The sequence below is a fragment of the Centruroides sculpturatus genome, unplaced genomic scaffold (genome assembly GCF_000671375.1).
Source record: "Centruroides sculpturatus isolate CEXI.00-Female unplaced genomic scaffold, Cexi_2.0 scaffold161, whole genome shotgun sequence".
Classification (NCBI taxonomy): domain Eukaryota; kingdom Metazoa; phylum Arthropoda; class Arachnida; order Scorpiones; family Buthidae; genus Centruroides; species Centruroides sculpturatus.
This window is the reverse complement of record NW_019384373.1, coordinates 511,967-526,226: the sequence shown is the minus strand read 5'-3', so window position 1 is coordinate 526,226 and position 14,260 is coordinate 511,967. Positions and strand designations below refer to the sequence as shown.

Below are 14,260 nucleotides of genomic sequence, written 5' to 3'. Positions count from 1 at the left end.
TACAATATCTTTCTTATTTCGCTGTTGACAGTCCGACACGTGCTCCGCAGCCATCTTGTATGTTCTCGCACGCGTGGTATTGTGGGATCTCTCTTACGACTGGATCTACATTCGAGAACTCTCTCGAGTCGATCGCGATTGAACCTCGTTTTAGTCGAGATTGAAATGGTTGATGGAGGTTGCACTAGGCGAACAGGGTTTTTTTTTAAACTCTTTCCACCCTGTGGGCACTAAGAGGGCTCTTTTTGCAAGCCATTATGGGTTCGGCCATTATGGGCTGCCGGGTGGTGAGGGACGGGGCCCGACTTATCCGAACGGATCAACCCCGAAAAATTCCTGAGGAATTTTCGACCCGTTCGGATTCGAGCCCGGGTCCCCCAGAGCGGTAGGCTGCCACCTTGACCGCTCGGCCATCCGGCCGAGCGGTCAAGCGAACAGGGTATAAGGCGAACAGGGTATAAGGCGAACAGGGTATAAGGCGAACAGGGTATAAGGCTCTAGTTTAGTAGTGTTACAGAGTATAATACGTATATTTTAACATATTTTTTAAAAGAAACAAAATCACTGAGAAATGTTACGTGTGTTTAACAACGGGTTCGGAAAACTTTGAAAATGTTAACAACGGGTTCGGCCGAACCTGTGCGAACCCGCTGAATATCACCACTGTATATATATATATACCGATGGCTCAAAGAGTGAACATGGGACAGGGTCTGGTATTGTCATCCTCCATAAGAATGGTCATAAGACATACCATGCACACCTTAAGTTGGCAACCCACTGTACTGTCATTCAGGCCAAGCTATGGGCCATTTGCAAGGCAATTCATCACATAGACAATCACCATATATATTATAACAGTAACATTTACATCATTATGGACAATAAAGTAGCCCTTAATATTCTAAACTACCGAAAGAACCCATTTGTTCTAGCTGCTGAAGTGATAAAGATTGCTCAGAACCTGGGAAAAAATTGTAACCTACAGTTTAGTTGGATTTCAGCTCACAAGGTCCACAAAGGTGATGAATTGGCCAACAAGTTGGCCAAATCAGCCTGCACATTATATTCAAAACCCACCTACAAGAAGTTACCTGCAATCTCCCTGAAACACCAACTACAACACATAGCCAACGATATGTGGCAGAAGGAGTGGAACTGTACTAATACAGGAAGGATATGTCACAATTTCACACCTTCCATTGTGTATCTTAAAAAAGCCAAATACTTCAGCCCAAATGCAGAGGTGACCCAGTGCCTTATAGGACATTTATTATCAATTCCAACAACTCATTGACAGTTATAATATAAGAACTGTAGTTCATAAATCCTGATGTACAGTGAGGTCACAACACTGCAATGTTATGGGTATTTAAGTGTGTATTGTATATAACTGTTATCTATTTATCAATTCCACATATATGTCTTGAGATGGTTTGTTCTGATTGCTCTTTATGTTCCACAAATTTTCTTTTCATTCTTATCAGTTTTGATTATTGTACTGTACTTCATGTTTTTTTTTTAATTATATCTTTTCATATTCACTTTTCTCTGGCCTGCATAAGATCTTCTAGTTCTGCATTTCTCAGTCAGTAATCTCTGTGCACCTTGCTTCAGATTTGTAATTGTGGTGAGACTCTAATTCATATTCTTTTAAAATATAAATTTTGTTAGTGTAATGCAGTCTGCTGATGTATTTATCTGCATAATAAAGATTTTCAGAGAATTATATTTTGTATTCATGTATTTATTAGCCCAGTTGTACCCTGTGGCAATGGGCATGCATAGTACATGAAATAAAAGACTGATTTAATTTGAACTGAAAGACAAAATTATGTTAATTGTACAAATGTTCATCCCGCACATTCTCATTTTTATCCTACATGGCAGCAAAAAACAGAGATTCAGTGTGTAAAAACACTCAGCAATACTTATGAGGAGGCACGTGAAATAGTTACTCCATCTAAACCAAAAATTCAGATGTCATACGCCCTTATATAAAAATCCACAAAAACCTGTGCGGTAAAACGGTCTAAGCCAAGAACAGAACAGATACAATTAGAACATCACAGTTTTCAGCAAAATCAAGTAAAACTATCAAGATTGGAGGTTTAAAACAGTTAACAAAACCCCACTAAACGAACAAAAGAGTATAAGCCGTGCCAGTCTAAAGTATCAAAATCAAAAACTTGATCTACGAGTGACTTTTCTGATATTTTCGATGAAGAGAAAAGCACTAAGGTGACATAAGCATAACCACTTCCAAAATAATAAGTGCATTTCTCACCTATAAAATTAAATACCATTACCAAAACTGATGCATCAAATACATAATGGACTTAGAAAACAATTCAAAGAAACTGTAACAATTGCTCTGATATTAAACTACTAACATCTTCCAACCCATCCATCCATAGCCCTCTGGAAAAGACATTTCAAACTTGAACGTACATTATCATTAAAGATTTTTAATATCCACTACAAAGTTGGTGATAGTTATAATCTTAATAATGGATATGTAGCAATATTGATATAACAAACCACATTCCATCTTTGTCAGTATCAATAAATACAGGACTGCATGCTGTCACTGTTAGTATTTCATTTGGTACAACCATTACTGTTTGTAATATGTGTTTTCTACCTGATGCAAGAGTTGAATACAATTTAATTCGATCCAATAACAGGCAGTCTCAATGTAAATACTCGGGCGCAAGCCATTGAAAAAGTTATATCAGATCGTCATACGTATCATTTAATACAGGAGAAGTAGCATACCTCCATGTTTCAACAAAAGCATCTACTGCCAAAACCAAAACCATGGTGGAACCAGTATTTACCAATATTTATGAAAATTTCTTATGGAATTAAAGATTTCAAGTAAGATTCCACTATTTTATCAAAGCATTGTGTACAAGAAGGTGCCCTCAGAAGTCTATTTGAAGTGTTACTCTATTCCTCATAAAGAAATCAATGGCACAGCTAACTGTCTACCAGCTGCTGTGAAGTATTATTTATATGCTAATGACTTTCAGAGATCCTGTATGGCCAATAGTACGAGACTGAAAGAGCTACACCACTGTCTAATAAGAATGGCTTCAGTTTTAATGCCAAGAAGACCTCATGCATCCATCTTTGTCACAGTTGTGAATTACATACAGATTCAACCATCTACTTATATGGTATAGAGTGATTAATGAAGTAAAATTATATAGAGTTGTCCATTCTACTTTGCTGCATTTGGCTTACGAATGAAGAAGCTAATCAACACAACTGACTGGAAACAGATAACATATCAGCCTCGAATTTATACCGTCCCATCTCGGTCACCATTTTGCATCTCAGTTTACCTTATTTTACAGTGATATAGTAAAGATTCTATCGCAGCTGCATTTATAAACAGCACTGAGCAGAAATCCGTCAGGTCCTAGGTCATGCCGATATAAGAAAAAATGAAATAGTAGGCATTACTGCTCGGTAAGCTCCATGCACCACAAAAAAAATCCATTGAAGGGAATACTTGAAACCGTAGTTAAGAAGCGATTAGTGGATAACACAAAATATGTGGAATAAACAAATCCACAATAAACTCTACAAGATAAAAGTAGTGATAGAAAATTGGACATCTGATGTAGCATACGACAGATGCAAAATTATCCTCGGCAGATTAAGAATTGGACAGATTTGCCTGACTTCAAAATCTTTCGAAGGGTGAGGTACAGCCTGTACATCCTCAAGCCTGTGACAATGTCACAGGAGAACAAAATGAAAGCTTTTTTTTTGGCACAAAAATGAAAAGACCTGATCCTAATAGAATTTTTTATGATGTTTTCAAATATATAAACAGTTTTTCTCCATCAGTTCTGGTTTTTTTGTGACAGCCAGTTTAAATGTAAAACATATTTATTTATCTTATCTAAATGGTGAGATGTAGAGCTTCTGCTATGTCTGGCATTTGAAGAATCCCTCGAGTGTCCAACATTAATCAGCAAGCACTCTCGAATTCCACTGGCCTTGATACATCTTTTCCATGATAGAGATGTCTTGAGGAAACACTCCATGTTCCTCAGTAACGGCACCAAGATTATCGAGGAAGAGATCCAAGTGGGAATCCAAGAAATGAATTTTGAGGGACATTTTACATCCCATATCTTTGCGAGATTGTAAGAGCCCATTCACAATTTAGCAGTAATTTGGAGCTTTGTGATTCTTGTGTGAGCAATATCTTTGAATGACTTCCATGCTGACTTTTCAACAGTGCTTAACAAGCTTCCAAATTTTTCATCTTTACTTAAAGTTCTTATTTGTGGGCCCACAAAAACTCCAGCTTCACAATAGTAATCTTGAAAATCTTCTTGACAATTACAAAAGAAAAACACCTTAGTTGTCTGATGAAGTAAATTCCAACTTTTCAGTTGAGAAGCATTTATAGCTGTCAAACAAAAATAACAGTCTATAACATGATCTTGTGGTTCACACCAGACAATGGTACCGCAAAGCTTAAATGTCAAGGACAGCCTTTCGCCAACTCTGTCAGACATTTTACACAAGTTTTCATTAGTCTGCTATTTGGTTAACAAGTTGTTAAAACAAACTTGTTAAATAGATCCCACCTTTGCTCCTTCCCCCTGCAAGAGTCGCGGGAAAGTTTCTGTAGACCACCAGACATAGAGCGAAAATTTAAGTCTACGATTACAGAAAATCAGAGTGTGATAGAAAAATTTCAATCCCATATTTGAAATCAATACAAAAAGTTCTATTCGACACAATTTCACTCTTCTGTGTGCCGAAAATCGCGTCGACCAGAGTGTTCTAAGCATTAAATGCACATAGAATGTTGTGAGTTTAACAAAATCCATGTCAAGCATTTTAGCAATAACATAAATCTACTGGAAAGTCTGGGCCACGAGTCAATTTTGGACGTAATTATTGACTTTTTAAATGTCACAAATACACGTTGATTAAGTTCTTTGAAAATACAACAAACCAATTTCATTGTAGGTTAATTGATATAAACAAGATATAATTCAGGTAATATTCTAATTGAATTATGTTTGCAACCTGCAGCATTTATTTCTTTAAATGTAACCATTTATGTTTAAAATCCTGGTGCATGGCACAGCATGGCCCGAGTGGCTTCGCACTAATAAAACACAATAAACCAAGCAACAAATCACATGCCAAATTATCATCATCGTGCACTTGCCACACGTGGTGATTTAAATGAAAGCTTAAATCGATAATTATTCCAAAAGATAGGAGAGATTTCACATAAACACTACAGCTAACAATTGATGATTAGTAAGATAGGCTAGAAAGTAATAGTATAGTGGTGAGATTAGAGTATTCTTCATTAAAGATCCTCCCAGAACACAGTTAGGGTGCGACTATGCAGATACGAGCAAGCGAATTTTCCAAGCGAGCGAGAATATGTGGCGAGAAGAGGCGAGACGCGATAAATATCAAAACCTATCAGATATGTGCGAGAACCAGAAATTCGCTCTTGCCAAGTGTTATTTCTCGCTTCTCGTTTGTGCATGGTTTTCCTTTGCAAAAACTAAATTGCTCGCAACCTCTCGCTCGCTCTAATTTCGTGTCTGCATAGTCGCACCCTTATACCAGAAAAATGGCATATAGTATAAAAATTGTCTGTAGTTAACGTATTTGCTGCCAATTGACATAGTCACGTAACTTTCATATAATGAAAAATCGCATAAACTGGCAGAAAACATGTTAATAAATCGAGTTAAAATGAGAGTATATTAATCAAAAATTCTATGTGTAATTATAAGATTTCATTACCTGAATGATAAAATCTTCTGTGGATATGTTTTGTCTCTGCAACTTGTTTTCCTCATTAGAATGGGATTCTCTTAAATGTCCATTAAGCTGTTCTTTAACTTCATTCTAAAATTTTTTGGGAGGAACACTACTTTAACTTATTTCTTTATAGATTGCCTTCAGTATAATTTCTTAGATTATTATTTTAAACATTAAAATAAAAATTTTTCTAGATATTATTTGTAGTGTACACAGAAGAGAGTAACTCAAACATCATGGCGTGATTCATATTTATTTAAGAAATACAAATCACTATACAATATTATGCTAGTGATTCATATACTGTATTCTTCAAATAAATATGAATCACTAGTAAAATCTTTTTCTGAATATCTTTTCCAGTTTGGCAGGTTTCTGTTTTGCACAGGTTTTTTTAACATAGAAAATCACTCCATTCCAAATACTAATACTAATAGACTGTGATCCAATATTATAAGAGGCGTGTTTATGTATAATTATTTGGTTTCTTGTTCCTTTGGTTTCCCAGCCAATTTTTGTTTGTTCTTCCCAAAATTCCTTTGTTCCGTTTACCATTTTCATTCATTGTTTATCCCTGTTACCACTTCCTGTTTCCTATTTCATTGGCAATAGATAAACACACATCTGTTCCTCACCCTAAAAGAATAGACCAAGATGTCATCATGGAAATCCCACTGATTGGCCCAGGTGAGATGTATATGAAATATGAGAGGTGCTGACAGGAATTCTGATACTCCACAGTAACGATATCATCTTTGTTTGTCTACCAGACCACATTTGCCAACACTCTTCTATGCTGCTTTGTCACTGTCTCTCTCCTTTCTTTTCCTTTCACTAACAACCAGCATTATATTTATTGAGTATATTGTGTTTATATATATATATTACAATATTTTGTAGAATCATTTAATCTTCATTTAGAAGAAATGCTTTGCCTCCTGTCTTTCACAAAACAAACAGTTTCTACAGGCGAAGTCGACCTTCTTATTGAAGCGTCTCGTCTGCCTCTGTGTTTATATATTTGTTGTTTCATAGAATAACCTGGCTATAGAGCTAGAATTTGTCCAATGTGACAACACTTTGTCTACCAATTGTAACATCCACATTTCATATAATGAATTGCTTTGAACCTCGTGGCTTGCCCCTAGGAATTAACTACAGCTGGTATCTATCATTGAGCTTTACACGTATGTTTTTTCATTTATTGAAATTCCGATATTTAACACATTAACTGCTATCTGATGCGCCAACGGTCTTACTAATTAGGACCATACGGAGCAATCCGACCACCTGACGTCGCTATGACCAATGTAGTTTCACTCGAGGTTAAATTATCCCGGTTTTGTAAGACATTATTTTACATCCTACTGGTGGCCTCTCGCGCACATCTATAAAGTTGGCTCCGATCGCTAGCGGTTGTATGGCTCTGAACAGCCCTAACTACTACAACCGCCGGCGTGTTGGATAGCGGTTAACGTGTTAACTCTTTCTCTGCTGTGATGTTTACATTCATCAATTTTATGTTTAAAAATAATAAAAATTTATTAATTGTCATGTTATATTAAATAATTAAAAAGATTAATTACCTGAATAATGAAATTTCCATTACAAGTAATATTAGAACCTGTTTGATTTGGTTCGCCCATTTCACGTGTCTTTTCGGGATAGCGTTTTATGTATTGAATAAGTTTTCTTTTAACTTCATCCTAAAATTAAACAAAGCTTATATTATAGTTTTAACTTCTTTGTTTTTAATTTAAATATACAGTTGTCCCTTGATAATCCGACAAGTATGGGACCAAATGTGTGTCAGATTACCAAAAGTGTCCGGATTACCGAAAATAATTACATATTTTGCATTGTTTTGCTAGCAGTAACTTACAATATTCTCTACTCCAACTGTTCGAACAGAACTGCTCACATAAAACACACGAAATGTGTGTCATCGAGTAAGAATTGGATGGGGAGATTCANAGGCGAACAGGGTATAAGGCTCTAGTTTAGTAGTGTTACAGAGTATAATACGTATATTTTAACATATTTTTTAAAAGAAACAAAATCACTGAGAAATGTTACGTGTGTTTAACAACGGGTTCGGAAAACTTTGAAAATGTTAACAACGGGTTCGGCCGAACCTGTGCGAACCCGCTGAATATCACCACTGTATATATATATATACCGATGGCTCAAAGAGTGAACATGGGACAGGGTCTGGTATTGTCATCCTCCATAAGAATGGTCATAAGACATACCATGCACACCTTAAGTTGGCAACCCACTGTACTGTCATTCAGGCCAAGCTATGGGCCATTTGCAAGGCAATTCATCACATAGACAATCACCATATATATTATAACAGTAACATTTACATCATTATGGACAATAAAGTAGCCCTTAATATTCTAAACTACCGAAAGAACCCATTTGTTCTAGCTGCTGAAGTGATAAAGATTGCTCAGAACCTGGGAAAAAATTGTAACCTACAGTTTAGTTGGATTTCAGCTCACAAGGTCCACAAAGGTGATGAATTGGCCAACAAGTTGGCCAAATCAGCCTGCACATTATATTCAAAACCCACCTACAAGAAGTTACCTGCAATCTCCCTGAAACACCAACTACAACACATAGCCAACGATATGTGGCAGAAGGAGTGGAACTGTACTAATACAGGAAGGGTATGTCACAATTTCACACCTTCCATTGTGTATCTTAAAAAAGCCAAATACTTCAGCCCAAATGCAGAGGTGACCCAGTGCCTTATAGGACATTTATTATCAATTCCAACAACTCATTGACAGTTATAATATAAGAACTGTAGTTCATAAATCCTGATGTACAGTGAGGTCACAACACTGCAATGTTATGGGTATTTAAGTGTGTATTGTATATAACTGTTATCTATTTATCAATTCCACATATATGTCTTGAGATGGTTTGTTCTGATTGCTCTTTATGTTCCACAAATTTTCTTTTCATTCTTATCAGTTTTGATTATTGTACTGTACTTCATGTTTTTTTTTTAATTATATCTTTTCATATTCACTTTTCTCTGGCCTGCATAAGATCTTCTAGTTCTGCATTTCTCAGTCAGTAATCTCTGTGCACCTTGCTTCAGATTTGTAATTGTGGTGAGACTCTAATTCATATTCTTTTAAAATATAAATTTTGTTAGTGTAATGCAGTCTGCTGATGTATTTATCTGCATAATAAAGATTTTCAGAGAATTATATTTTGTATTCATGTATTTATTAGCCCAGTTGTACCCTGTGGCAATGGGCATGCATAGTACATGAAATAAAAGACTGATTTAATTTGAACTGAAAGACAAAATTATGTTAATTGTACAAATGTTCATCCCGCACATTCTCATTTTTATCCTACATGGCAGCAAAAAACAGAGATTCAGTGTGTAAAAACACTCAGCAATACTTATGAGGAGGCACGTGAAATAGTTACTCCATCTAAACCAAAAATTCAGATGTCATACGCCCTTATATAAAAATCCACAAAAACCTGTGCGGTAAAACGGTCTAAGCCAAGAACAGAACAGATACAATTAGAACATCACAGTTTTCAGCAAAATCAAGTAAAACTATCAAGATTGGAGGTTTAAAACAGTTAACAAAACCCCACTAAACGAACAAAAGAGTATAAGCCGTGCCAGTCTAAAGTATCAAAATCAAAAACTTGATCTACGAGTGACTTTTCTGATATTTTCGATGAAGAGAAAAGCACTAAGGTGACATAAGCATAACCACTTCCAAAATAATAAGTGCATTTCTCACCTATAAAATTAAATACCATTACCAAAACTGATGCATCAAATACATAATGGACTTAGAAAACAATTCAAAGAAACTGTAACAATTGCTCTGATATTAAACTACTAACATCTTCCAACCCATCCATCCATAGCCCTCTGGAAAAGACATTTCAAACTTGAACGTACATTATCATTAAAGATTTTTAATATCCACTACAAAGTTGGTGATAGTTATAATCTTAATAATGGATATGTAGCAATATTGATATAACAAACCACATTCCATCTTTGTCAGTATCAATAAATACAGGACTGCATGCTGTCACTGTTAGTATTTCATTTGGTACAACCATTACTGTTTGTAATATGTGTTTTCTACCTGATGCAAGAGTTGAATACAATTTAATTCGATCCAATAACAGGCAGTCTCAATGTAAATACTCGGGCGCAAGCCATTGAAAAAGTTATATCAGATCGTCATACGTATCATTTAATACAGGAGAAGTAGCATACCTCCATGTTTCAACAAAAGCATCTACTGCCAAAACCAAAACCATGGTGGAACCAGTATTTACCAATATTTATGAAAATTTCTTATGGAATTAAAGATTTCAAGTAAGATTCCACTATTTTATCAAAGCATTGTGTACAAGAAGGTGCCCTCAGAAGTCTATTTGAAGTGTTACTCTATTCCTCATAAAGAAATCAATGGCACAGCTAACTGTCTACCAGCTGCTGTGAAGTATTATTTATATGCTAATGACTTTCAGAGATCCTGTATGGCCAATAGTACGAGACTGAAAGAGCTACACCACTGTCTAATAAGAATGGCTTCAGTTTTAATGCCAAGAAGACCTCATGCATCCATCTTTGTCACAGTTGTGAATTACATACAGATTCAACCATCTACTTATATGGTATAGAGTGATTAATGAAGTAAAATTATATAGAGTTGTCCATTCTACTTTGCTGCATTTGGCTTACGAATGAAGAAGCTAATCAACACAACTGACTGGAAACAGATAACATATCAGCCTCGAATTTATACCGTCCCATCTCGGTCACCATTTTGCATCTCAGTTTACCTTATTTTACAGTGATATAGTAAAGATTCTATCGCAGCTGCATTTATAAACAGCACTGAGCAGAAATCCGTCAGGTCCTAGGTCATGCCGATATAAGAAAAAATGAAATAGTAGGCATTACTGCTCGGTAAGCTCCATGCACCACAAAAAAAATCCATTGAAGGGAATACTTGAAACCGTAGTTAAGAAGCGATTAGTGGATAACACAAAATATGTGGAATAAACAAATCCACAATAAACTCTACAAGATAAAAGTAGTGATAGAAAATTGGACATCTGATGTAGCATACGACAGATGCAAAATTATCCTCGGCAGATTAAGAATTGGACAGATTTGCCTGACTTCAAAATCTTTCGAAGGGTGAGGTACAGCCTGTACATCCTCAAGCCTGTGACAATGTCACAGGAGAACAAAATGAAAGCTTTTTTTTTGGCACAAAAATGAAAAGACCTGATCCTAATAGAATTTTTTATGATGTTTTCAAATATATAAACAGTTTTTCTCCATCAGTTCTGGTTTTTTTGTGACAGCCAGTTTAAATGTAAAACATATTTATTTATCTTATCTAAATGGTGAGATGTAGAGCTTCTGCTATGTCTGGCATTTGAAGAATCCCTCGAGTGTCCAACATTAATCAGCAAGCACTCTCGAATTCCACTGGCCTTGATACATCTTTTCCATGATAGAGATGTCTTGAGGAAACACTCCATGTTCCTCAGTAACGGCACCAAGATTATCGAGGAAGAGATCCAAGTGGGAATCCAAGAAATGAATTTTGAGGGACATTTTACATCCCATATCTTTGCGAGATTGTAAGAGCCCATTCACAATTTAGCAGTAATTTGGAGCTTTGTGATTCTTGTGTGAGCAATATCTTTGAATGACTTCCATGCTGACTTTTCAACAGTGCTTAACAAGCTTCCAAATTTTTCATCTTTACTTAAAGTTCTTATTTGTGGGCCCACAAAAACTCCAGCTTCACAATAGTAATCTTGAAAATCTTCTTGACAATTACAAAAGAAAAACACCTTAGTTGTCTGATGAAGTAAATTCCAACTTTTCAGTTGAGAAGCATTTATAGCTGTCAAACAAAAATAACAGTCTATAACATGATCTTGTGGTTCACACCAGACAATGGTACCGCAAAGCTTAAATGTCAAGGACAGCCTTTCGCCAACTCTGTCAGACATTTTACACAAGTTTTCATTAGTCTGCTATTTGGTTAACAAGTTGTTAAAACAAACTTGTTAAATAGATCCCACCTTTGCTCCTTCCCCCTGCAAGAGTCGCGGGAAAGTTTCTGTAGACCACCAGACATAGAGCGAAAATTTAAGTCTACGATTACAGAAAATCAGAGTGTGATAGAAAAATTTCAATCCCATATTTGAAATCAATACAAAAAGTTCTATTCGACACAATTTCACTCTTCTGTGTGCCGAAAATCGCGTCGACCAGAGTGTTCTAAGCATTAAATGCACATAGAATGTTGTGAGTTTAACAAAATCCATGTCAAGCATTTTAGCAATAACATAAATCTACTGGAAAGTCTGGGCCACGAGTCAATTTTGGACGTAATTATTGACTTTTTAAATGTCACAAATACACGTTGATTAAGTTCTTTGAAAATACAACAAACCAATTTCATTGTAGGTTAATTGATATAAACAAGATATAATTCAGGTAATATTCTAATTGAATTATGTTTGCAACCTGCAGCATTTATTTCTTTAAATGTAACCATTTATGTTTAAAATCCTGGTGCATGGCACAGCATGGCCCGAGTGGCTTCGCACTAATAAAACACAATAAACCAAGCAACAAATCACATGCCAAATTATCATCATCGTGCACTTGCCACACGTGGTGATTTAAATGAAAGCTTAAATCGATAATTATTCCAAAAGATAGGAGAGATTTCACATAAACACTACAGCTAACAATTGATGATTAGTAAGATAGGCTAGAAAGTAATAGTATAGTGGTGAGATTAGAGTATTCTTCATTAAAGATCCTCCCAGAACACAGTTAGGGTGCGACTATGCAGATACGAGCAAGCGAATTTTCCAAGCGAGCGAGAATATGTGGCGAGAAGAGGCGAGACGCGATAAATATCAAAACCTATCAGATATGTGCGAGAACCAGAAATTCGCTCTTGCCAAGTGTTATTTCTCGCTTCTCGTTTGTGCATGGTTTTCCTTTGCAAAAACTAAATTGCTCGCAACCTCTCGCTCGCTCTAATTTCGTGTCTGCATAGTCGCACCCTTATACCAGAAAAATGGCATATAGTATAAAAATTGTCTGTAGTTAACGTATTTGCTGCCAATTGACATAGTCACGTAACTTTCATATAATGAAAAATCGCATAAACTGGCAGAAAACATGTTAATAAATCGAGTTAAAATGAGAGTATATTAATCAAAAATTCTATGTGTAATTATAAGATTTCATTACCTGAATGATAAAATCTTCTGTGGATATGTTTTGTCTCTGCAACTTGTTTTCCTCATTAGAATGGGATTCTCTTAAATGTCCATTAAGCTGTTCTTTAACTTCATTCTAAAATTTTTTGGGAGGAACACTACTTTAACTTATTTCTTTATAGATTGCCTTCATTATAATTTCTTAGATTTTTATTTTAAACATTAAAAATTAATTTTCTAGATATTATTTGTAGTGTACACAGAAGAGAGTAACATAGAAAATCACTCCATTCCAAATACTAATACTAATAGACTGTGATCCAATATTATAAGAGGCGAAAAATTTATGTATAATTATTTGGTTTCTTGTTCCTTTGGTTTCCCAGCCAATTTTTTCTTTGTTCTTCCCAAAATTCCTTTGTTTCCTTTCCCATTTTTATTCATTGTTTATCCCTGTTACCACTTCCTGTTTCCTATTTCATTGGCAATAGATAAACACATATCTGTCCCTCACCCTAAAAGAATAGACCAAGATGTCATCATGGAAATCCCATTGATTGGTCCAGGCCAGATATATATGAAATATGAGAGGTGCTAACAGGAATTTTGATACTCCACAGTAATGATATCATCTTTGTTCGTCTACCAGACCACATTTGCCAACACTGTTCTATGCTGCTTTGTCACTGTCTCTCTCCTTTCTTTTTCTTTTACTAACAACCAGCATTATATCTATTAAGTATATTGTGTTTATATATATATATATATAACAATATTTTGTAGAATCATTTAATCTTCATTTAGAAGAAATGCTTTGCCTCCTGTCTTTCTCAAAACAAACAGTCTCTACAAGCGGAGTTAACCTCCTTATTGAAGCGTCTCGTCTGCCTCTGTGTTTATATATTTGTTGTTTCATAGAATAACCTGGCTATAGAGCTAGAATTTGTCCAATGTGACAACACTTTGTCTACTAATTGTAGCATCCACATTTCATATAATTAATTGCTTTGAACCTCATGGCTAGCCCCTAGGAATTAACTACAGCTGCTATCTGTATCATTGAGCTTTACACGAGTGTTTTTTCATTTATTGAAATTTTGTTCTTTTCATTCTAAATCCTGACTGTGTCTCGTGGTGTCTTGGAAACAAATACAGGTTACAAACGGGACCA

The 14,260-nt window shown here is 35.5% G+C and overlaps 1 protein-coding gene across 4 annotated transcripts in view; it reads right to left on the bottom strand.

Annotated features, from left to right (window-relative positions):
• LOC111615863 (deoxynucleoside triphosphate triphosphohydrolase SAMHD1-like) overlaps positions 1-14,260 on the bottom strand; it is a 57,306-nt gene that overhangs the window by 4,463 nt on the left and 38,583 nt on the right. For all 4 annotated transcript variants that reach the window (XM_023357313.1, XM_023357320.1, XM_023357299.1 and 1 more), the window contains 2 exons: positions 7,407-7,526; positions 5,803-5,907 (listed from right to left, as the gene is read on the bottom strand). In XM_023357313.1, the coding sequence (XP_023213081.1) occupies positions 5,803-5,907; positions 7,407-7,526 (225 nt within the window). The remainder of the gene's footprint in view (positions 1-5,802; positions 5,908-7,406; positions 7,527-14,260) is intronic.